Source organism: Balaenoptera physalus (genome assembly GCF_965194825.1).
Source record: "Balaenoptera physalus genome assembly, chromosome: 15".
In the NCBI taxonomy this organism is placed as follows: Eukaryota; Metazoa; Chordata; class Mammalia; order Artiodactyla; family Balaenopteridae; genus Balaenoptera; species Balaenoptera physalus.
Genome location: NC_138894.1, coordinates 73308637 through 73334732, shown reverse-complemented (window position 1 = coordinate 73334732; position 26096 = coordinate 73308637). Strand labels below are relative to the sequence as shown.

General features: G+C 49.7%; 1 protein-coding gene across 3 annotated transcripts in view; it reads right to left on the bottom strand.

The window, feature by feature from the left end:
* GALNT14 (polypeptide N-acetylgalactosaminyltransferase 14) overlaps positions 1–26096 on the bottom strand; it is a 216909-nt gene that overhangs the window by 59428 nt on the left and 131385 nt on the right. For all 3 annotated transcript variants that reach the window (XM_082426149.1, XM_082426150.1, XM_082426151.1), the window contains exon 2: positions 21879–22048. In XM_082426149.1, the coding sequence (XP_082282275.1) occupies positions 21879–22048 (170 nt within the window). The remainder of the gene's footprint in view (positions 1–21878; positions 22049–26096) is intronic.

Genomic DNA, 26096 nt, shown 5'->3' with positions numbered 1-26096 from the left:
AGATGAAGGCCCCCAGCACCCACCTCCTTGTGTAATCTCTTAGCCTTGAGTGTGGACTAAACCTGGTGTCTTGCTTCTAAGGAACAGACTACAGCTAAAGTGATGGGATGTCACTTTTGTGATTAGGTCGCAAAAGACAGTGACTTCCATCTTTTTCGCTTGTATGTTTTGCTGAGGCAAGCTGCCATGATGGGGAGCCCCACATGGCAAAGCACTGAGAGTGGCCTCTGGTCCATAGCCTGTGAGGGACTGAATCCTGCCAACAACCATGTCAGTGAACTTGGAAGAGAGTCCCCCCCGAGACGTGCCCTGAGATGCCTGCAACCCCAGCTGACACCTTGAACACCGCCTGTGAGAGACCCTGAAGGAAAGGACGCACCTTGGCCATGCCTGAATTCCTGACCCACAGAAACTGTGAGATGATAAACATTATTTTAAGCCACTAAGTTTCATGGTAACTTGTCATGCAGCAACAGACAATGAATACAGGTACCCTTAGCTCCTGAAAACCCAAGTCCACCAGGATTTCTCACTGCCCTGGGGTCAAAGGTAAATTCTCTCGGGTACCTGGTGGAAGAGCTATGCAAAGGCATCACGATTCTCCCAGCACAGAGCTCCAGAGCTCCCACTGGACCCTTCATTCATGCTCTGTTGGCATCAAGATGTTGCTAGGTATAAGATTCCTATGGCCACAACATACAGAGGGAAATTCTTCAGGGATACCTTTGGGGTTTGTTCCAGTCTTTACAGATTCAGCTCCCTTAGGGCTTCTTAATATGAATCAAACACATAGAAAATTGTTGAGAGACTCTCTTCTCACTTCTCCCGTGGATGGTGCATAACTAGTACCCTTACACACGCACAGAGGAGAAGTTAATTCATCTCATATAATGGATGTCATAGGGTTTTAAGGCTTGATTCACTTGCAGAAGTCCAGTAAAGAAAGGCTGACCTAGATGGTATCACAGACATCCCTCCATTCCATGAACACGAGGCCATTTGGCAGAGCCCTTGGTCTCAGGCTGGGCCTATTTAGGCCAACAAATGCATTCCGTGTACCAACCATCACCATGTTCTTGGTTGAATCTGTCAGGCCAGCTCAGGGTCTGCAATTCACCTCTTGCTCCTCGGAGAACCCTCTGGATTTCTTAGCTACCTACTTCCAGTAGCATAACATTTCTAAGAAAACCTACATCTTGACAATTCTAGGGCACTTCCACCATCATTATTAATTGCAGGCTCCGCAAGCTCATTTTCCTGGAGCTGTACCAATGCCCCAAGGGTTCTTTGCTGACACGCTGCGAAGCTAACTGGAGAGGGGGGACACTAGGATGTAAGGGGCCATGTTGTCTGGAGGCCCCCAAAGGCTCAGTCTCTGCCGCTATTTCGCAGCCCAGAGTAGCTGGAAGACCTTTCCCTCTCTGGCTCCATACAAACTCCTGGGCTGCTGCAATACTGGACTGGAATGGACCACAGAGCTCCTCTGGTTAGTCAGTCCCTACATTGTGAGCTGCTGGACCGCATCTCCAGGAGAAGCCTATGCATGCTCTGAATAAAGTCTACAAGAGTCAAATAAGTTTGGCACATGAGAAATACTGGAAGACTACTAGATTAACTTTTTGGTGATCCACCCATGCACACTAACATGTTAAAGGTTCTGAGACTTGCGCTAGCATCCTGTTTACCAAGCTTTGACCTCAAACCCTGCCCTAAAATCCTTCACATATCATGGGAACTCACATATTCACAGGATATATATATTGTATCAAGCCTACCACTTAACATCCTACCAAAAACAGAATTTTGTAACACACAGGTTTTAAAAGCATTGTTTCCAGCTCCCTGTATTTTTTTTGTTGTTGTTGTTAATTAATAGCTACTTTATTTATTTATTTATTTATTTATTTATAGCTGTGTTGGGTCTTTGTTTCGTGCGAGGGCTTTCTCTAGTTGCGGCAAGCGGGGGCCACTCTTCCTCGTGGTGCGGGGGCCACTCTTCATCGCGGTGCGTGGGCCTCTCACTATCGCGGCCCCTCCCGTTGCGGGGCACAGGCTCCAGACGCGCAGGCTCAGCAGTTGTGGCTCACGGGCCCAGTTGCTCTGTGGCATGTGGGATCTTCCCAGACCAGGGCTCGAACCCGTGTCCCCTGCATTAGCAGGCAGATTCTCAACCACTGCGCCACCAGGGAAGCCCATCCCTCCTTTTCTAAAGATGTGCAAACTGAGACCCAGAACAGTGAGCAAATTGACCTGCCACATTCACCCTGCTTGGCAGTGGCCAAGCTAAGACCTCCTAGTTCTTGGCTGTTGAACTTGCTACTTCCTTAAAGCACTCAGGCTTGGGGGGCCCTGTCAGATGGTTTAGAGAAGCCCCAGTCCACATAGGGTACTGGCCACCTCTGCTTTCCAGTGCCCTTTTACCCCCTCAAAATATTCCCACCAAGGTCCCTATTACTTCTCTATGTTGCTAAATCTAATGGAAAATTTTCAGTCTTTTCCTTGCTTGTCATCTCTGTAGTAGTTAATATTGAGGGTCATACATTTCATTAAATGTTTGGATCTTTGCCCTTGGCTTTGGTAGAATCACCCTAGCATGGTTCTCCTCTTCTTAGGCTGTTTCTTGGTTTTCCTTTTCTTTCCCTCCTCTGAAATTCTGGTGTTCCCCTCCAAAATTCTCTCCTAAGCCATTCTCTTCTCAATCTTCCTTCCCTCTAGATTATTTTACTCGTTTCCAAGCCTTCAATTTCCCATCTGTTTGCTAACAATCCCAACCCTCACCTTAATCTGATGAGCCTCTTCTCTTGGATGTCCCCACGAGATGACCTCTTCAGCCACCCTCTGCCTCTCATACCTCGCCCAAGCCTGCCGACCCTTCCGTGTTCCCCAGCTCACCATCTACCATGTGACCAAACCCAAGAGATATTCTCGAATCCTGCCTCTCCATCCCTGACACCAGTCTCACTAAACCTAGTCCTATCAACCCTTCTTACTTATCTCTCCATCTGGCTGTTTCTCTCTATTCCCATCATATCTTTGCTGGATTACTGCAGCCACTTCCTAGCTGGCTTTATCCCCTTCCAATCTCTCCTGCATGCTGCAGCTAGAATGATCATTCCAAACTGCAAATTTTTAACATGTTTCAACACTGCCCAACTGCTCACAAAATAAAGTTGAAACCCCCAATCATTGCTTACCATCCTCGGTGACCCGGCATCACCTGCGACTCCTCTCTTCACATCCTCCCACTTCCAGCCACGTTCTGCCTCACCGGCTCTTTCTCCCTCTGGACCTCAGCAGGCGCTGCCCTCCCTCCCACGTGTCTGAAAGGCACTCTCCTCTCTTCCAAGGCCTGGCTATTTTTTCCTCTTCTAATCCTGGCTTGGAAGGTACTTCCCCTCGGAAGCATTTCTTGATCTCCAAGTCTTTTCTATTATGCTCCCCTAGGACCCTGCACTCACCCCATCACTGTGGTTTATTACCAAGCACTGGGAACTCTCCATCTCTCCTGCTGACTCTTAGCTGCAATGAAGGCCAGGACTTTTTCGTAGTTAAAACCTCAGTCCCTGGCACGGCGACTAAACATAGTAGACGTACAATAAACATCTGAATAATGAGTGGATGAGTGAATGGGGGAGGAAGCAGGTGAGGCTTCCATGGGGGCAAAGCCAGAGGAGAAAACATCCCTTGCCAAGTGACAGGTGGCACCAGCTCATGGAAGCTGCAGAGCTGTAAGCTGAGTGGCGTGCCAAGGTCAGTCACACAGAGGAGTCCAAACAAGTCACCAAAACTGAGAATGGTACCATGTGGGGAGAATGGGGAGCCTTGGGCTAAGGCTGTCCTGGGAGACTTCTGGGACAGTCATCTGATGCCTGTGGACAGGTCTGACGCATTCTCTGTTGCATTGAAAATACTCAGCTATGTTTAAAAAGCTGGGATGTTCCCCTTGTTCACTGAAGTCCCAGAGGTGAACAAGGCTTCCTTACGTGGGAGGGGAGAGACTGAATCCTAGCTGATAGGACTGCCAGACTATGACTCAGATGCTTTTCTCCCAGACCTGTGCTGTCCAATACGGTAGCCACGAGCTACCTGTGGCTATTGAGCATTTGAGATGTATCAGAATAGAGATATGCTGTAAGTGTGAAATACACACAAGATTTCAGACTGATAAAAAACGCAAGATACCTCATCAGTAATTTTTTTACCTTATTATATGTCAAAATGATAGTTTTGGGTGTATTGGGTTAAATAATACATATTATTAAAACTGATTTCACTTAAAAAATTTTAATTTTTAGGGACTTCCCTGGAGATCCAGTGGTTAAGACTTCGCCTTCCAATGCAGGGGGTGCGGGTTCAATTCCTGGTTGGGGAGCTAGTATCCCACATGCCTCGCGGTCAAAAAACCAAAAAACCCATAAAAACAGAAGAAATATTGTAACACATTCAATAAAGACTTTAAAAAATGGTCCACATAAAAAAAATTCTTTAAAAAAAATTTACTTTTTAAAATGTGACTATTAGAAAAATTTAAATTACGTGCATGGCTTACATCTATTTCTATTAGACATCATTGTCCTAGGTCATTACTGAACCTAGCTTGTATATAATCTAATTTAAAATTTCAACATTAGTGTCAGACAATAGTTTCTAGATATTGGGTTCTTTCATATAATAAAATGTAAAATAAAATTTTAAAAAATTGTAGAGAAGATTACGAGGTTTGCAACATTTTCTTTTGCAGCAAAATTATATTTTAAAACTCTCATCATCTAGCATCATTGTTATTTCATAAAAGAAAGGGTGTTTAAACACTCAAAAAGGCCACAACCTCAGAATCATTAAAAGCGTTATAAATTGTAAAATTAAACTTTAAGAAAATCTCCCTCAGCATCTCCCCTTTTCCCCAACTCCACAGATCAGATCTGCACTAATTCACCAAATGGCATCTGAAAGTACAGTTCAAGGGTTTGTCCCATAAATTATGATGCACCTATGTCCACCCTCCACAGACAGCACGTATACTAAACGTAGAAGACAAGATATCTCCACACTCTGCTCTGGAAGCAGCAGCTCCAGCTCTGTTCTTGGTGCTGCTGATGCTATGACTTGGTATGATTTTTCCAGTCTCTAGCCCCAATGTATTTCCTCACGCACTTCTGCTGTCCAAGCTGTCATGCGCAATCTGGGCTCAGAACGCACATCTAACTTGGCGAATGCAGACGCCTCTGGCCACATTTAGACCTCCTAGAAATGACCATGGCTCCATTCTGCACCACTGTGTTTTTCCAGACAACTCAGCCCCTTTGAAGTGAGTGGAACACTGAGGTTTGGTGGAAACCACAGGGAAGTAACAGCGCCTTTTCTCCAGAAAGATCAGCTGCTCTCAGGAAGCTGCAAAGAGGCTTCTCTTGGGATGCTCCCAGGACCTGGGTTAGTTGGTACCAAGCACTAACCAGATGGCAGCTGTGTGCCCGTGTGTGTGCATGTGTGTGTGCAGAGGAGAATGTTCTCAAAAGGCAAATGCAGAGTCTAGCCAGGACCAGGAAGTGTGGAGGTGGGCCAAGGCTTATTTTTGAAATGTTTCCTGAAAACGATTCCTCAGTGTCTGAGACTAGGGCTCCTCCAAGTCTTATTTTAGTCCTGCTTGAATCACATTACACAATAGTAATAATAGATAACATTTACTGAACCCTATGTCTCAGGTATTCTTCCAAGAGCTATAAATCTGCACAATCATTCCCTGAGGTAGGTGCTCTGAGACCTCCTCGCTCGTCGTGGAGAGCACTGTGAGGTCACAGTCAGTAAGCAGCAGAGTCTCGAGGTCACACCAGATGGTCTGGCTCCCAACTCAGCTCTCACACTCCACTAGAATGACCCCTGATGGTCAGCCAACACACTCGTTTGCAAAACTTTGTTTCATGTTGACCCTTCTCTCTGTCTTTGCTCTTGAAGTCTGCACGCTGGAAGGTTCTGGAAAGATGGAAAATCACAAGTCTGGGTGTCCCTCGCCTGCTAAGGAAGGATGTCTCCCCTTGATCTTCCCTGAGCTGTGTCGTGATACTTCTCAGACTTTCCAGCTAAAGGATCAGAGAAGAGTCATTCCCTTCCTTTACCTGAAGGGGGAAATGTTCCTCAAACTGAAGCAGCTGAGATAAGACCTGTAGCCTAGTGACTCCAGGCATGTGGTCAGACCCAGCACATTGAGCGCCAGAATGGTCTGGTTGAGGGCCAAGCATCCAATGTCTCTTCTTCTCTAGGGGACTCATAACGGTGGGCCCCTGTGGAAGGTCTAAGCTGGGGAGATAAAAAGCCAAGACCTCCCATGCCCACCTGTACCCTTCTAGACTGTCGGCCCATCTCCGAGTCAGTCCTGTACCAAATTCTGCCTCCATCCCCTCTTTTTACTCTCATTTCCATCTGCCCAAGCCGGGCCCACCCCCTTGATCTGTGGGACTACAATGGCCTTCTGACTGCTCCTCATCTCATTCCTCCCCCCACCTTCCACATTAATCTTCCTAACACCCTGCTTCACACACGTAGCTCTCCCTACCTTCCGTAGTTACCTAAGCTAAACCTTGGCCACATCCCTAGGCCCCCACCATCGTGTTAACCCTTCAGCTCTGCCCCACGGTTCTCTTGCCTGAACCTTCTAGCCCTGCGAACCAGTCCATGCATCCTTGGTCATGCCTGAGCCATGACCTCCACACACCTCCCCATCCAGCCACCGTCCTTTCTAGGGCTGCCTCAGTGTAACTTTTGAGCAATGCTTAGCCTAGGTCAGCTCCTCCATTGCACTTCTCGTGGGCTCCCTGGCCTCCCTGCCCCTCCTGCATGGCTGTGCTACCTTCTCCGTGGGCAGCGGCCACGTTTCTACTTCTTAATGTTCCCGTGGGCCAGTTACTCAACCGACTGCAGTCACCTTCCTCATCTCTAAACCCAGGATCATAGCAAAGTTGTCATGAGGCTTAACTGAGAGAACATATGTAAGGTGCCTACCACATGTCAGGGGACTAGTTTGATCAATAAATGTTGGCTGATTATGGTCCTGGATTTATGTGGTAACACAGAGAATTCTTTGTTGAGTGAAGGTCGTGTTAAGTTTCCCGTGATTTTTCTCCCTGTGTTCTGAGGATACATTCCCACGCCTGCACTTGCAAACCCGGATGTTTTCAGTAGATTGTCTGAGAATGAATCCAGTGGGGTGTTCTTTGAGTCCATCAGTCATCTGCTGATACTGATGAAGTGTCTGAGTGCCAGGCACCGTGTGGAGCTCTGCAGGGAGGTGCAAATGTAAGTCAGCATCCCTGCCCATGTCGCTCAAGGAGGGGAGAGGGAAAGCTTGAAACTCGGGGTAACGGGTGCTGCTCAGAGGTGAGCGAGTAGGAGGTGCCGCCCTACTTAGCCTGAAGGGGCAAAATGTCTTCCTGGAGTGGCGACCCAACCAACCCGCGTTCCTGAAAGGTGAAAGAGCATCCCAAGCAGAGAGAGCAGCGAAGATGAGAAGGCATGAATGAACCCTTGTGCACAGTCAGGCAGCTGCAAGCCTGGGCTTGGCTGGGGTGGGCGTGCCTTCAGGGGCGGGGTGAGCTGGCAGCTTTGCAGGGTTTGGATGGGGAGCGATGTACCGGCATTTGGGATGCTCTCCATGGAGGAGGTGTGCAGGGTGGACCAGTGGGGGGGCCAGAGCCCAGTGGGAGGGCGGCTGAGGGCTGCTGCGGTCACCCAGGTAGAGGGGAGAGCTGTGAGCAGGGAGCAGGGGCAGGGACCAGGAGCTATGTAGGAGGCAGACCCAACAAAGTGAGGGTGAGAGAGGAGGGGACGCCGAGGGTTTGGCTTGGGTCACAGGGTGAAGAGTGGGCTTGCCCTGAGATGGAGACATGAGAGCAGACTGGGTACTTGATGTCTCGACAGGCAGGCTCGGAGTAAGGAAAAAATGATGTGTCCATATGATCAATCAAGGAGAGACAGGGAGAAGTAGGAAAACAGGGAACAGAGATAACGATGTCTGGTCTGGCTGGCTGCAGGGTCACTGGGAGGGTGAGGTGAGGGCAGGAGGTGAGAGCTGTCAGATACGATATGCTTCAGTCCAATGTAAGTGGCTCCTCTTGCTACATCCAGGACACTAAGGACCCCACAAGGGGCCTTTGCTGATCGTGCCCCTTGTCAGTCCAGATGGAAGCCCGGCTGCCACGTGACTCCACGGGTCCCCCAGCAGAGCCCTTCTTCTGTCACGTCACACATTCCTCAGTGAGTTTTCCCGCTGTCCTTGGTCCCCGGGGCTCACGTCGCTCCATCCCACTGTCTGTCACCACAGCTGCACGGGCAGCCTCCTTCCCACGGCTTCTCCCACCCACAGCTGTCATCTCCTCTCTGCTCTTTTCATCTCTTGTCAAACACATTTTGTACTTCCTGGACCCCAGCCCTTAAATCACTCCCTCTGCTGGCCTTGGCTTCTATCCCCTGTATCTGAAAAATGCAAATTTCACCAGACGCGGCATTGCAGTTGCCTCATGGCTTATTTTGCATTCCAGTTTCCAAAGTAAGTCTGACATTCAGGCACGTGAAGTGTTCGGTGCTGAGAGCCAAGGATGAGGCAGGATGCTCTCTGCACAACTTCCCTGCCCGCACCCCTGCCACCCCTGCCCGCCTTGCTCTTGGAGGGCACCCCAACTCGGAGGTGTGGGACAGGGCACCAAGCCAGGACCTCTCCAAACTTACTCACATCACCCCTTTGTCCTGGTTTGGGTCACCCTCTCTGCCCGCCTCTTGGACCTGCTTTTACCCACAGCTGCAGAGCAGTGAAAAGGCCCCAGGGCCTGAGTGCTAATGCTGGTCCTCAGACTAATACAATTTGACTGCTCATGACCACAGCTAACAAACAATCACTGAGTGCTTACTAGGGGTTAAAGACTGGGCTCAGCATTTGACATGGATTATGGATTTGCTCACCCTCACAGCAATCCTGGGTACCATTATTATTCCCATTTTAAAGATGAGGAAACTGAGGCTCGGGAGTTGAGTAACTTGTCCAAGGACCCGCTGGTAAGTGGCAGAGATGACTTCTCTCAGGGTTCACACGGCGAGAAGACCTACTCTGTCACTTAGCCAACCAGTTGCCTTGCCTGGGCCTCTGTTTCCTCTGCTGTGAAATGACAATGGCCCCTTCACCCAAAGGGCTACTGAGGACATCATGGGTAAGAGATGTGAGAGTGCTTTGGAAAGTCTCCCGTAAATATAAGGTGTGATTATTCTCATTCTAGGCACTTACTACAAGGTTCAGCCTTTCACTAAGGAATTGCCAAAGGTGCCCTGAGACTCCTTGGGCCTCATCAAGCCAGTCCTACCAGCCCTGTTTCTCTCTGGCGTTAGGGGCATCACACCACGCCAAGTGCACTAGGGGTTGGGGGATAATGGTAACTGAACATGACAGCATCCTGGGTTTTAAAGGGAAAAAGTCCGTATGTTCCAACTCCCTATACTAGACTGAAAAACGTGGGCAGGTCACCAGTTTGCAGTCAAGCTGCCGCCCACGCGTCAATTCCAGGGGTAGATGGTTTTGTTGTCGTCGTGTTTAATAGATCCTGAGACCTTCGGATAAGTGCAAAGATGGTGTCAAATCAGCTTACATTTGGATCTGCAGCTGGGAGGGAGTCTGGTGACCTCCACTGAGGGGAAGGCATGAGGGGGCAGGGGAGCCATACAAGGAAACGGCCACGTCAGCAATAAAAAAAGGACAGCTCTTCCGGTTCTGCGGGGCCCTCGAGTCCTGTCAGGAAGGGAAGTGTGTGAGGAGAACGACTAATCCAGGGTCTCGGGGGCGGGCCACTGCTCCCGAGCTAGAAGGAGCCCTGTGTCTGGAAATAGCCTCCAATCTGAGTCAGTTCCTAAGTCACTTCCCGCACATTCTTACTGGCACAGTATTTTCCACCAGCAGCAGAGCTAGAAGTGACCTTAATAACAATCTCTGAGCTACTTCTCTCCTCCTACAGGTGAAGAAATGGTCACCCAGAGAGCGGAAGAGTTGGGGAGCATCTTAGGACCCAGATCTCCTCACGCTCCGTTCAGCTCTTCCCCCCTCATTTTATCATGCTGCCAAGATGTGGGACAAAATGCCAGAAACTAATCAGAAGAGGAGGAGATAATTGAGGACAGACTAAAAGCCAGGCTTCATGCTTGGTTCTTGGGCAAAGAGCACAGAAAGATGAACAGGGAAGGGGCAAGACCCTTGATCAAGGATTCAAGTGGCCGATACACTTAGGAAAAGGTGTTCCACTTCACTGACTCACGGAGAAAGGCAGACTTAAACCACAATGAGACACCCCTACTCAGCCTCTAGAAAGGCTAAAATGAAAGAGACTGACTATAGCGAGTGACGGGCAACAAAGACACGGAGCCACTGGAACTCTCACACTGCTGGTGGGAGTGGAAACGGTCTAACCGCTTCCTTAGATGTTTGACAAAATCTTAAAAAGCTGCCAGGGATACACCCTACAGAAACGCATACGCCTGTTCGCCAGAAGATAAATACAAGGTTACTCATAGGAGCTCTATTCAGAAGAAGCTCACACTGGAAAAACCCCAAATGAGCATTAACAGTGGAACAGATATATAAATTGTAATATATTCCTCAAAAGGAATACTATACAGCAATGAGAATGAACAAACCATCTTGCAAAATGTGGCTGGATTTCACACACTTATCTTTTTTCTTTTTAATAGATTTTAATTGGACTATAATTGCTTCACAATACTGTGTTAGTTTCTGTTGCACAACAATGAGAATCAGCCATATGCATACACGTGTCCCCATATCCCCTCCCTCTTGAGCCTCCCTCCCATCCTCCCTATCCCACCCCTCCAGGTCATCGCAAAGCATCGAGCCGATCTCCCTGTGCTATGCTGCTGCTTCCCACCAGCCAACTATTTTACATTCAGTAGTGTATGTATGTCGATGCTACTCTCATTTTGCCCCAGCCTCCCCCTCCCCACACCGTGCACTCAAGTCTATTCTCTATGTCTACATCTTTATTCCTGCCCTGCAACTAGGTTCATCAGTACCATTTTTTTTTTTCTTAAGATTCCATATATACACGTTAGCATATGGTATTTTTTTTCTCTTTCTGACTTACTTCACTCTGTATGACAGACTCTAGGTCCATCCACCTCACTACAAATAACTCAATTTCATTTCTTTTATGGCTGAGTAATATTCCATTGTATATATGTGCCACATCTTCTTTATCCATTCCTCTGTCGATAGACATTTAGGTTGGTTCCATGTCCTGGCTATTGTAAATAGTGCTGCAATGAACATTGCGGTACATGACTCTTTTTGAATTATGGTTTTCTCAGGGTATACGCCCAGTAGTGGGATTGCTGGGTCTTATGGTAGTTCTATTTTTAGTTTTTTAAGCAACCTCCATACTGTTTTCCATAGTGGTTGTATCAATTTACATTCCCACCAACAGTGCAGGAGGGTTCCCTTTTCACCACACCCTTCCCAGCATTTATTGTTTCTAGATTTTTTGATGAAGCCCATTCTGACCAGCATGAGTGATACCTCATTGTAGTTTTGATTTGCATTTCTCTAATAATTAGTGATGTTGAGCATCTTTTCATGTGCCTCTTGGCCATCTGTATGTCTTCCTTGGTGAAATGGCTATTTAGGTCTTCTGCCCATTTTTTAACTGGACTGTTTGTTTTTTTGCTATTGAGCTCCATGGGCTGTTTGTATATTTTGGAGATTAATCCTTTGTTGTTTCATTTGCAAATATTTTCTCCCATTCTGAGGGTTGTCTTTTTGTCCTATTTATGGTTTCCTTTGCTATGCAAAAGCTTTTAAGTTTAATTAAGTCCCATTTGTTTATTTCTGTTTTTATTTCCATTACTCTAGGAGGTGGGTCAAAAAAGATCTTGCTGTGGTTTATGTCAAAGAGTGTTTTTTCCTATGTTTTCCTCTAACGGAGAAAAGACAGCCTCTTCAATAAGTAGTGCTGGAAAAACTGGACAGCTACATGTAAAAGAATGAAATTAGAATACTACCTAACACCATATACAAAAATAAACTCCAAGTGGATTAAACATACACATACTTTTGAGGGAAGGCAGACACACAGAGCACACACTGCGTAATTCTATTTATAAACAGTTCAAGAATAAGCAATGCTAGTCTATGGCATTTGAAGTCCAGACACTGTTACTTATGGTGGGGAGCAGGAGTGGGGAACAAAGGTGGTTTCTGGCAAACTGAGGGTCTTGTCCTTGACCGAGGTGCTTGATATAGGAACATGGGTAACTTCTCTTAGGAAAAGTTCATCAAACTGTACATGTACAAAGTGTGAACTTTCCTATATGTATGTGATACTTTGATAGAAAGTTTACTTAAGATGAAGAGAGATTCTCATCCATGGGCATATTTTGGTCTTGCAGGAATATTTCAAAAGCCACGGAAGTGGAAGGATTCAAAATACAGCCCATGAAATAGGCAAGGACTACAATGAAATAGGTAGCAAACTCATCAGTGCCTTGTCCCCTTCTTAGAACTCCAACCATCCTGGTGCCCTTCATAGTGCTAGAGAGAACACCCCAGAACACAGAGTGCAAATCCAAGGTCCCCTCAGCCTTCTGCCTCTGACCTTTAAAAGTACACACCCCAAACCAAATTTTCAAGAAAAAGATAATTTAGAGGAGAGAGAAATGATACCACCTTCCCCTTGGTGTTACTGGCCCTGAGCACCAGCACTTAGTTTCAAGGCCAGAGTAAGGGAACATTCTTCCCAGGGGGAGTGACCCTTAGGTGAGGAGGGACTGGTGGCCTGCAGGGGCGCTAAGGTAGCTCCCAATCATCCAGTGGGGGATTTGCTCACTTGGGGAATCTCAGCTCCATGAGAGCAAGCGCCAGGACTGCTCATTTACTGATATGTCCCTAATAGCCTAATTACTCAATATGTATAAGTAATAAGTATTGTGGGCTGGTTTTTTTTCATGGCAAATATTAATTCCAAACCAGTTTCCTATTCTGGGCACTGAATATACCTCCCCATCTCTTTCTACATCTCTTTCCATTGCCTCTTTCCTCAGGCATCATGTAATAAAGGGGACAAACCCAAGGAGGAGGAAGGGAAATCTGCCCCCAGAACCAAGGCCATTTAGTACCTTTCAAAGCCACACAGGGTTCTTCTTGGGGTACCTGCCCATTAGAATTTGGCCTCAGTGACAGAACACCAGAAGAAAGTACTGACTCCATTAGCCAACCGAAATATGTTATTTCTGTGTCTCTAAGCAAAACTAAAATAAAAATATCAAACTATCTTATCTGAAGCCCAGAATCCTCATGCATCATCTCTTCGGCTTGTTCCTACAAGCACAAGTCAAACACACACACACACACACACACACTCACTCACTCAATGAACCTGGCCATAATAGGGGTTTTATGTTTGTGACAGAATTATATATATATGTGTATATATACACACACACACACACACACACACACACTCACCTAGAATCTAAAAGCTTGATTCTGAGTTTCACCCAAGCATTGACTAGCTGTGCAACCTTGGACAAGTCCCTTAACCTCTCTGAGCCTGGATCTCCTTACCTAGGTATGCGGTTAATCTGCTAGTCTTGCTGTTCTGCCCAAATCTCCACAGCCAGTACTGGTACTCAATCCTGAAGCCCAGCAGTTAGTTTGGGGATCAAGGACAAACCCCCTTTTCCAGGTCCCCACCAGCTCCTTTTCCTGCCGGACCAGTTCTGGTTTCTCATCTCTCCCACCTCACCTCTGAGTAAACTCCCAGGTGTAAGACACAACATTCCCACCCTGAGGATGCCAGAGCCTCACAGCCAAGATCCCACATTGCGCTCCACCGTCCTGGGCCGGCTCCAGGTTCAGGCTGGGCTTGGTCCCCTCCCGCAGGCAGGAGCTCCCAAAATATGGTGCTGCCCCAGGACGTGTTGTCTAGGGCATCTCTCAGGGTTGCTCTGATGAGGGGCCAGGGCCAGTGTGAAAGTGAAAGCATTTCAGTGTTTACTGAATTAACTGTAAGGTCCTCACCCCAAATCCAAGGCTTTGCCCCAACACGAGCTGAAGTATCCCTTCCAGAATTATCCTCCCCCACTCATCCCCTCCATTATCCCACCCTCCAAGGAAACTGGACTGACTCCCACAAGACGCTGTGGCTCTTCCATCTCCTTGCCTTTGGCACACTGTTCCCTCAACTTGAAATGCCTCCCACCTGCAAAAATCCTACCTGTCTCCCCTGGTTTTTCCGGTCCAGATGCTGCCTCCTTCAAAAAGCCTCTGCTTCCCATTCACGTGTAAATTCCTTCTCCTCCTTACGCCAGCCTAATGCTATTTTGCCTTTTTCCTACGGGAAAGCTCCTAACTCCTGTGTTCTGTTCCATGGTCAAGACAGAAATAGCTACACCCAACCAGAGACAGGGCAGGAAATGGGCGCTTGGAAATCAAGGGCGGGAAGGCTGTGCCTTAACTCCAGAAATAAGGACATGGCTTCAGGGCGATCCACATTTGAGCATCAGGAATCCGTCGCTGTGCACTTCTCCCACTAGACCATGAGCTCCTGGGAGCGGAGACCAGGTCCTAGCACGGAGCTGGGCATGCAGTTAGTGTTCAGTAAATGTGCTGAGTGGATGAATGAGTGGATGAATGGGGAAATGAGTGAATGAGTGAGATGCACAGCGGTGGGAAGTCAAGGTGGTGGGAATTAACTAGGAAACAAGGTGTGAGAAAACATTAGCTAAGGCGGTTTGTCCAGATGAGTTCTCATCAGTAGCTTTTCTTGACTGGCCCCCTTTCAAAGGCTGAAGAGTTGCCCTTTTGGGAAATCTGTCCGAAACTCACAGAGCAAGCCGGGGGTTGAGGGAGGGACCTGCAGGGGCAGCACACAAGGAACAGGGGACCTGAGTGGAAGGAATCCTGGCCCAGAGACGTCTGCTCTCTCAGCCTTTGTGGTCTTTCTTCCTCCGCACCCTGGAGAGAACCCCTTCCCAGGGCCCGTAAGTGGTCCTGCAATCAGGGGTACCCAGGGCAGCAGACACAGTTCTCCTGCTGAGAGATACCAGGCTGTTGGGAAACTCTTCCCGCTACTCCCTTCCAAAGCTCCCTGAAACTCTCAGATGCTCTGGAGTGAAGCACTCTCAGAGCCACTGTCAACGGGTTTGCAAGCTCCTGTATTGGAAAATGGCACACAGGAGGGACCAGAATGCAGCAGATGGGAGAGCTTGTTTGCAAAGCTTACTGTCCGTGATGGGTTTCCCCTCCCCTCCACCTTGATGTGGAATCACCAAGTCTATGCTGAGCCAGTGGAATTGCCTTGACTCTGAGGGAATATGAACATTTTTTATGCTTAGCCATTCCAGCCATAAAGATTTTGATCCTATTACTGCTAAGTGACGAGTACAAGGATAGAAATGATGATGATCTTTGGCAGCCATTCCAACCGAGTAAATTCAAGGAAGGATAAATGCAGTCCTAGACTGGGCCACGGTCCCTTCATTTCCCAGAATGAAAAGAAGCAAAGGAAAAATGTCTTCCCGGTGAGATGTATCGAAGTGTGGAATTTTCCCTCCAGGCAAGCGATGGGCATCCCACTGTTCGAATGATTTAGCACCGCACCGGACAGAGCCCAGGAGGATATGCTGAGGGGAACAATCAAACCCAGCATGGCCGGGGGAGGTGACCTAATGAGGCTTCCCAGCTCTCACTCCTCCCAGCTCCCAGCTCACGGGCGCATCCACCCTGCCACCTGCTCCCCTGCAATCAAAGCGACCCCATAATAAGCATTGCTAGGCAACAGCGAAAATATACATGTGCCTTATCAAAATATTTCCCCCCTTCTCGAGGGGTGTGCCTCCATTTAATGGCTTCCTGTCTGCCAGCCGTTTTATGTGCTACTTGGATGATAGCAAATCCAGCTGTTGTCACCAGAATGTGGTGACAGGGATGGGGGCGGCAGGACTGGAAAATGAAGACTAATTGTTGGACCAGTCAATGCTTTATAAACAGCAGAACTCCCCTGGGAAATCTTCTCAGACTCACCCCAGCTAGACGCTGTCTCTTCCTCACATTGAAATATTTACGGCACCCCACCTCCAGCCCCCAGCACAGGCAGCCACAAGTATTCATCCTTGCGACCCCACAGGACTTAGGTAGTGCCCTGGAAATTAAGGCTCTCATCCGACTTAACAGAACAATGGGCCTTAGGGGGAAAATTCCAGACTAGGATGCCCCGATGAAGCACCCCGTGTTGTATTCACACAGGCCGAGGCGGGTGGGAGAGCAGAGTGTATGTTTATATCTGGAAGAGAAGGCCAACCACGGAAGAATGAACCCATCTACAGTTGTGTGGCATTCAGGGAATGAGAAAGCTTCGAGGTTATCCAGTCCAACTACAGATGAGAAAACAAGCCGAGACAGGGCAGGGATGGACGGAAGGCCATTGCTGGTCACCTCGTCCCCACTGCTCTCACTGGGCCTGAATCAGGGGTGGGGAGACCGAGCTGTAGCAAAGACATGTCTGAAGCCCCAAGACAGCAGGTTTCCATCTCAAGATTGTGAAAATGTCAGATGTTAACGTAAGGGGTAGGGCGGGCAGGGGAAGGTTGTTGACCCTGAAGGGTGAATGAGTAGATCCACTGGAAACTGTAGAAACTCATTTCTAAACTATCCTCACTGCTGACCCCATGGACCCCACGGCCCCCATAAACCCTGGAATGGAGAGTTCAAAGCCTGCCTCCCAGTCTTATCTCCTACTCCTCACCTCAGTCATCCCAGGCTCCAGGTAAACCTTGCTGCCTCCCACAAAATACCGTGGACTCCACGGGGTAAAGGACCAAGAGAAAGATGGTGACTCTATCCCATTTCACATAGGGGATCAAGCCCCTGGCCCCTCTGGGGGTTCTTCTATCACGTGACACCCCGCCATGACTTGTTTGTCAGCGTTCCACGCCACCAATGCACTCGCTTTTCAATCAGCACAGTGGGTGGTTGGTGAAAACCTCCGCAGCCTTCCTCCTTTCTCCCCTCCTCACTCCACCTGGGTACCTTTGGATTCCTAAGCCATTCCGCCCAGTGCCCGCTCTCTCAGCAGTGTCTGCTCTGATGCTCAGCTAACAGCTCTGTGTTTCAGGCGTTGCTCAAATGCATCCTATAAATCACAATGCAATTACTGTGGTAGGAAAATTGGAAGCAAATTTAATAAGCTCACACCCCTCTCACATGCTGTTTCTTCACTCTTCTCTTTTCAGTAATGAGAACTCTTTAAGGGAAAAAGGCCTTTTTCCTTTAACGGAGGCTATTCTCCTGGACCCTTATCTGAAGCCCATGAGGATGGGAGGATGCGGAGAAGGGGGCTTCCTCTAGCTCCTCTTGTCCTATTTACCCATAAGGCAGATAGGAAAAGAGTCATCAGTTGTCTTTCCAGGCTTACTCTCCCTTTCATTTGCTCAACAAACATTTATTGAATTCCTATCACACATCAAAGATTTCTCCCCCTAGAGGGCAACTGGTGTCATAACTAGTAGAACCTTAGCTGCAAGGCATGATGGGAGACAGGGAGAGGGAAGCTGTGTCCATGGGGTCAGGTCCCACAAAGGAACCAGGAGTCCAGGGTGGGCCAATGGCCACAGTAGGAGCTTCTTGGTAAAGGTGATGTCAATTGCCAAGAGGATGGCAGCATATACACCCTGTGGTTGAAGAAACTGAGAAGAGGAAGGGGCAGAGAAGCCAGAGGTCTCTACAGGGCCTGAGACAGAGCCCCATCACCTGGACAGAGGGAGAGGGCTGCAGCCTGTAGGCGGGAAGGCATCTTTACTCCAGGGCCTACTTTCTACTCAAACCCTGGGCCTTTCAGCTGGACCAACCCACCCACGGACTTCATCTGACTCACAGAAGGAAGCCGCAGTGCCAGCTGATGCTCTGTGGTTTGCAAATTTGAGCAGGCATCAGAATCACTGGTGGTGCTTGTTGAGACACAGTCTGCCAGGCTCCACCCCAGAGCGCCTCACTCAGTAGTTCCGGGGGGAAGCTTAGAAACTGCAGTTCTAACAAGCCTCCAGGTGATGCCAGCGCTGCTAGTCTCCTGGTTTGGGAAACCATTCTTTGAGAACCATCGTTCTAAGCCTTTGCTATTCGAAGTGTGATCAATGGACCGTCCATCGGCAGAACCTGGGAGCTTGATAGGAATGCAGACTCTCAGGCCCCACCCCAGACCTGCGGGATCAGTTTGACGAGAACCTCAGATGATTTAAGTTTGAGAAACACGTACCTGGAACGGCGTTTCTCAACTCTGGCTGCTCCCTAGAATCACTTGGGGAACTCAGAAAAGAGACACTTCAGCTGCTTGGAGGCTGGGTATCAGCATTTCTTAAAAGTTCCCCAAGTGATTCTTATGAGATGCCTGGATTGAGAACTGCTGGGACCCCCACTCGTGACCAACACTCCACACCCATTTCTCCAGCTTTGAACTTACCCTTGAGGCCCTCCTCTGTTCCTCCCTGACCCCCACCCCTCCTGACAACTTAAGTGATCTCCCTAATGCTCCTTCCTGACACTCGGCGTTTGGTTGCCTCTCTTGCCTGAGTATCTTCAGTTTTCTCAGGAGACGCCCATCCCCGCCCCCGACACTTCCCTTCCATTCATGGCCCTGCAGTGCAAGCCTGCCCATATTATTACCGTGTAATAATAACAACAATGAAAAATTTTTTTACTACTTGCTAAGGAGTATGTAAGTACTTTACATATAGATTATTTGATCCTTATGAAAAGCGCATTAGGTAGGTATCATTGTTATTTTTATCCCTACTTTTCAAAAGAGGAAAGTGTGGACCAGAGAAGCCAGGTGATGGTGAGTTTGCTCAGCTAGGCAGCAGCACAGGCAAGACTGCAAACAGGGTGATCTGATCCCAGACTCTGTATCATTAACCCCTGGGCTGTACTGCCTTCTGCTTGACTCTGACTTAGGGGGAAGATATGGCCTCATCCTTTTGCTGGGGCTGAGAAGGCATAGTTACGTTTCATTCTTGAGAATTCAGGTAACAAGCAGGGCTGGCTTTATGGCAGGCGTTCTCATTGCAGTTTTGCTCCCAGGGGACATGTGGCAATGTCTGGAGACATATTTGGTTGTCACGACTTGGGGAGGTGTTACTGGCATCTCGTGGGTAGAGGCCAGAGATGTTGCTAAACATCCAAAGTACAGGACAGCCCCCCATAACACACAGTTATCCAGCCCCAAATGTCAGTCACCATTGAGAATCCCTGGTCAGGTGGACGTAGGTCACCAGCAGCCACAGCTGGTCAGAGCTGGGACAGGCAGGGCCTGAGAATGGGCCCTGGGGCTCTGTCAGCCCAGGCAGGCAAGCCCCAGGGTTGGAGGAGGGTGAAGGCAGGATACAGCAGAGAGGCTAGAATCACAGAAGGATTAAGGGACTTAGCTGGTGACTTCAACCTCAAGGACACGGACTCCCTGGGAGGTAAGGGTTGGAAGTGGGAGGTCCTGTAGACAGAAAGTCACCACTCAGTGGGGGCCCATGTGAGAGAAGAACATTGGGCTTTGCAGTCTCCGGAACTCCCATCACCACGAGGGTGATACAGGCACAGGGTCAGTCCCGTACCAAACTCAGCCTGCAGACAGCTGATCAATGCGCGGCTTCTGTCGGGGCTTGCTTAGGGTTTTGCACACAGTAGGCGGGACCACGTGCCATGGCTGCCTGGTCCCATGTGCTTGCCCTCATTCCCAATGCCCCGTCCTCTCCCCTTCTTGCTCTTTCAGAATAGGATCCATAAGTCTGAACTTCTCTGAGTAACACAATCCCAGCTCCCACAGAGCAAGGTCACTGTCCCGAGGCAGACGTGTAGTTGATACACTTTTCCTCGTTGTCTTCCCAAAGGGTGTCTGCATTCTGTCTAAATCTTCTCTTCCCTTCTTGCTGCAATCCCAGAAGATCACACTTACTTCACAGAAGAAACACACTGGGTCAGGTAGGGAGCCTGGAACTGGACCTGGGAAACTCAGATCCTTGGGGACAGGCTGAGTTCTTCACTCGCAACTACCACTGTGCCCAGCCCTGTAAAATGCTTTCGTTTCTGCCTCTCAGATCATAAAACAGGGTGAACACAGATGTTAGTCCTGCTCAGGTATCCCTGCAAATCGGCCTGCTCAGTGAATTCCCCGACGCCTCCTTCCTGCAGGTGGGAGCTTTCAGAGGCCGCTCCGACAGCTGTCACCCAGATGCACCAGCCCCTTTCCTGGCGAGGAGGTGTCCCTGGGTCCCTCTACAGGGCCTCGGCATCTGGACACAAGACAAGGGAGGCACCACCCGCTGGAGACCCAGTGGAGCTTCTCAGCCTTCTGCCTGCTCCCTCTTCCCTGTTCTCCTATACATACTCTCCGCCCCGTGAAATAAAATAATCTAATATTTAAATAAAACTCTATCAGGTCCAAGGACCAGGGTAAGTGCTGGGGAATTTTAATAGGAATAATACAAGACTCTGACTTGAAGCTTTCAGGCAAGCAGCAGGGAGTGTCCTGGGTAAAGGGGACTTCCAGGTCCCACTGCTAAGGAAGCGTCTCCTGGGTACCTCGAGGGGAGGGTTGAGTTCACAGACTCTCAGAGTGAGAAGCCATAGATCTCATCCAGTTCAGTCCCCTGGCTTTATTCATGGGGGAAACCAGGACTCCGGCTGCTCTTAGGGGTGATGGTGATTAACCAGGACCGGTCAAACCCCTCCGTGGAAATAAGCTGCATAAGTCAAGGTTCTGAGTTGTGCTGCCTAGTCGGGAAGACTGGGTCCACCAGCCTTCCCATACTGCCAACTTACGCACCACCTGATTGACCAGCCTCGTTTGTCATGAAAATGTTTACTGTCCTGCTCCTAAACCCCAGTGTCCACAATTCGGTACCCATAGGCCCAAACAGACACAGAAAGCTAAGACGCTAACACCAATCCTACAGTCTCTCATTTGACATTGCCTTCAAGCCCCTCTACCCAAGGCTTGCCGGTCTGCTATTTTGGGTGCCAAGTCAATTTCCCGCAGCAGACAGGAAACACGCCCTCATGGGGCTTTGGCACAGCTGGGCCTCCCAGCTTGGAGGTCAGGAGGGGAGGCGCTGGGTGAGACTGACCTGCTTCCTCAGGCCTCCCCAGGAAGCAAAGGGCTGGCTGACTCTGGGAAGGCTTGAGAGGTGAAGCGCCTTCACAAAGCCTCTTTTTGCTGGGAAACAAAGCTTTCCACATTGCCCCAGGGCTGATCTCTGCAACCCATCTGAAGGGGGCCTGACCAAGGGGATAGCAGGACAGAGGCTGTGTGAAAGGGCTGCTCCGAAACAGACAGCGGACCCAATGGCAAGTGTAGAGGCCCCTCTGGCTTCTCCTCTCACGTGCCAAAATGTCAGGCTGTAGGACCTCCGATGGCCTGACATTTTGGCACGTGAGGAGAGAAGCCAGAGGGACCTCCCAGCGACAGAAGAGACCACCAGCCTGACTGCCCAGAGGCCTGCCCGGCCTGCCCTCCCCCAGTGTGAAAGCCAGGCCAGGCCATGGGAATCTGCCAGGGGAGAAAGGTTCTGGCTGTAGGGTGTTTAGTGTTCCATGACTCCATGGCGGGTACGCCTAGGGTGACCCCCGGGTGAGGGCGGCAGGGTGCAGGTGGAGGCCTCCTCCCTCTCCACGGGGTGCTTTGGGACGGCTCGCGGCAGCAAGCAGCACAGACGGGGTAAATTGCAACATCACAGACCCCTTCGTGTCTAACTGGCAACAAACGGTTTGCCTGCCCCGGTTCCTGGCACTGGGCGCTGCACAAAGCAAGCCTGCTGTGGATCTGACGCGACTGTGGGGAGGGGTCGGGAGGAAGTACCTGAAAAGGCGGGTGTCTGGGACCACCCGGCTGCTGGCAATCCGCTCGCTCTCCCGCTGGTTGAAAGCATACAGCTTATAGGGATCAGCACCGACGCGCCACTTCTTGGCGCTCAGGTACCGCCGCTCATCAAACTGGTCCCACAGGTCATCCCAGTCAGCATCCGAGATCTGTGAGACACGAACAGGAAGTCTGTGAGGATGGCTCCCGGTCCTCTCGTATTCCCACTGCACACACAAGGAAGCAGGTTCTGTAGCCCAGGCAGCTTGCTCAAGATCTCACAGTTAGGATGCGGCAGGGCCGGGGCTTGGATTCTAGAATACTAACCCCAGAGGCCACTTCTCCAGGGTAATCTGAGACACTTGGTGAGAAGTGCTGGCACAGTGGCTGGCGCATAGTAGGTGGTACACAGTGACTGTCATTCCTTCCTCTGCCAAAGGAAGGTGGCGATGAGAAGTAAGCAGTCCATCTATCATGGTGTGCTGCCCACCAGATGGATGCCTGTGTGCTCCTTTCTTCCTCCAACCCAGGAATCTGTGCTTATTTTTAAGAAGCATCCATGGGGGAGCAAGTAATAACCCTCACCACAAGAGAAGACGGTACTTTAGAACGGATAAGGCGGTTTCTGCATTCCCGAGATCGTTTCACCCTCCCCAAGACCCTCTGCAGAGTAGGGAAGACAAGCCTTCAGAAAGGTTACTGGCTCGTCTGAGGTCGCCCAGGTGGATGGTGGCAGAGCCCAAAGCAGAGCTCTGTCTCCTGGACCCCCCAGCGCAGAGGAGGTGAGGGGATTCACACAGGGAGGCAACGGCTCCTGCCCAGAGCCCAGGCTGCCGCCTCTGCTCTGCCCACCCCGGCTCTGCAGCCAACAGAGACTCCACACAGCCAGCAGGAGGTATGGGCTTCAGGGCCTCAGCAAACTGGATGCTTCCCTTGATAGCCACTGCCCAGTGGATGCTAGTGCTGCCCCCACTAGGGGAGAGCCGCTCTGTATCAACAAAGCTCAGACCTTTCAGGTTCATCAAAGCCAAAAGAATCCTGTGCCAGGAAGGACCTACTGATCAGGCTCCGACCTGGACCATGAGGGCTGGAGCCCTGGGGCTGGCATTGAGGACGAGATGTTCATTCACGTGTTACCGACCCTCCTCGCTGTGCAAGTATCTCAAGCTGCCCGGGTACCACCCATCCCATCACTGGCCAGGATGCTCTTCTGCACTCAGGGCATCCAAACAGGAAGGCCCAGGGCAGGTGCTGCCGACAGCAGTGCAAGCGCTCGGCCCACATTTGGCAGGTAAGGGGGGCCGCTCGCCCACATACACGTTCATCTCAGGCACCACTGCATCTTATCTGATAATTGATCTTTCCCTTTTGCTCTCTCTCTCTGTTATATCCTTTTGAAACAGCATTCTCCTGCTAATAGCACAAAATGAAGCACTGGAAACCAGTGATTTTTATCCAATAATTGATTTTATTAATGTCCTGTGATACCGCTGCTATGTGGGGGTATTTGTGTGTGGGGGGTATGAAACCCCCAGCCTGGGCTGTGTCATGTCACAGCCTGACAGATGTCATCTGTGCTTGGAACATGACCTCAGGGCCACCCTGACATCCCATTCTTGCGGGAAGGGCCATGGGGCCCTGAACCATCTCCAGGTGGCTCACGCCCCACTGAATTCACTGCAAATCTCAAAATAAGTTGTGAGCCCCTAGAGTGCTGTGTGCTGGGGAGGGGAGATGCGGAGGCGGACGGCCCCTGCCCACCAGCGGGCGCAACATTGTAGAGACACCTGCGTGAAGACACCTATAACAGAGGAGCGAGGGAAATGGGAACGGCTTCCCAGAAGAAGCATCAAATGAGTTAGGACTTGAAGGATGAGCAGGGATTTTGCTTTGCTTAAGGGGATATGGGGAAGGGAAGTACGTGCGCAGTGAAAATCCAGATAAAAGGCAGAATGGCTCGGGGGAGGAGCATCTGTTCAGGGAATGGCTAGGTCAGAATGGGGAGGCCAGAGTGCGGACTGCAAAGGGAACATGAGTGAAAGAAAATTCCAGAATGCGCTGGTCCCATATGAAGCAGGTCAGGGGAAAGTATCTCTGGCTGCATGTGCAGGATGGAGTGGAGGGAAGAGAGCTCCACGAGGAGACCAGTTGGGAGGTAACCTTAGCACTTTAACCTGGTGGGAAGGGAAGCCTGATGGGGCCCCGGTGTACCATCCATCAGCTGGAGAAGCAGGTGGTGGCGCAGGCACCGTGGGAAGGCACAGGGGCTGGAGTGAGGGCACTCGACCAACCTCTAAGTCTCAGCCCAATCCCTACTTTCTATTAATACCAGACCAGGCTCAGGGCCAAGGGGGTACAAGGTTGGGTGGTTTGCTCAGCCTGGTAATCGCCACCCTAAGGGCAGCTGAGCATCCTTGGCATCCTTGGAGATGGTGCCGTGAGAACTCAGCTGGCTTCCAGAAGGCCTAGAGCCAGAGCAGCAGCCAGGCTGGCAAGAGAAACTGCCTGAACAGTCAGTCAAGGGCATCCTTGGAGGGGACCACTCCCTCAGATGGTCACAGGTGCGGAGCTGGTTCCCACTTTGCTGCACTGCATCCGCTGGGGGGATCTCCCTGTACTGGGAGCTTGGTGTTTCTATAATGATATCTGGATGTATTAAATGATGGTGAGACTGTGTTTAAAACAACACTACCATTTGAATAGCAATCTCTATTTTATGAAGCAGCTTGCAGGTATTGTCACAGAATCCTCACACAACCCCCATTTGGACAGGGAGGGGTTGACTTAGAGAGGTAAGGTGGCTTGCCCATGCACGACGGCTAGTAAGTGAAGGGACCCCCGACTGAATCTCCCCAGGGCCTCCCAGCGCCACGGTCTGTTCTGTTTATCATGGAAAGAACAAGGGGCGTCCTCTCTGCTGAGGATGAATGGGCAGAGAAAGACCCCCCTGGAGGAGTGGAGTGGGGGACATGCCCGCAGGGAAGGGCCAGCCACTCCTGCCCTGCTTGCCCCCAGAATAGAGTTGACCGCGGTCCTCCCAGAATTTCTAAAGGGGCAGCAACTTTGCCAAATACTTCCAGTCCTGATTTGGAGCTGGTTTCCAAGCTCTTCAATTCGTTAAGTCCCCACATCTGGCCTCTAAGGGCCCAGGGCACGTACGTTGTACCCATGCATCGGATTCCTCGCTTCCTGGCTCATGTGAACATCGAGAGTTTCTGAACAGGCACTTTCACCTTCACAAGCCTTCCTATCACAGGACGTGAAATGTTTTTCCAAAACAAGAACACATACCAAGGAAGCCCCCACAAGGGCCCACCCCAGAACTGCGCCCACTGCCACCTGGCCCCACAAGCTGCCACCACTTGACTTTCTGACCGGAATTTATTCAATCTAGAGTGTGTGTGTTTCAAAAGAGGAGTATGCTGCCACAAACAAAAACGAAAACCATCTTTTAAGTAGAAACTATCTGATTAAGTCAGCCAACTCCCTGGCCAAGACCAGTGCTTAAATAATTTGGCACCAAAAATGAAAGCTCAAAAGCACATCTGTTAAGTTGCTTCATTTCTTTCGTCTCACCACACTTCCATGAGAAATCATGAATCCCCTTTCCTCCATCCTTCCCTGGCCTGTTTTCTCTCACTCTGGTTTCAAGCTGATTATTTGGCTCAGGAATCATGGGTGTAGCCTTCCCTTCTGTTAGGTTTGAAGATGCCTCTATTTTCCACTAATGTTTTTGTCTCCCTCCCTTCTTTCCCCAGCTTGGTATTACTAGTTTTCTCTTATTGATCTAATTCTCTTCTTTTTCACTTTCAAATGAGAGAATCTCTAGCCCTTGCTAAGGCTTCCATCTTACTCTGAACTGCACCTGATCCTTAAGAGAATGCCTCAGACTCACCCTATAATAAACAGCTAACACCTTGGGGGGCTCTTATCATGTGTCCTAAATATTTACATTTAATCCTCACTCTAATAGATATCAATATTACCATTCCCATCTTATAACTGGGGAAACCGAGGCACAGAGAGATTGAGTAACTTGCCCAATGTCACACAGGTAGTGTTAGAGCCAGGACTTGAGCCCAGGCAGCCTAGCTCCAGCTCCCATGCGCTCACCCATTAGGTGACTCAACCTTAGTACATACTCACTGCCATTTTCTTGGGCTACCTTCAAAGACTATCTATGTGTTTCCCACCATTTTTCGAGGTCCAGTTCTTCCT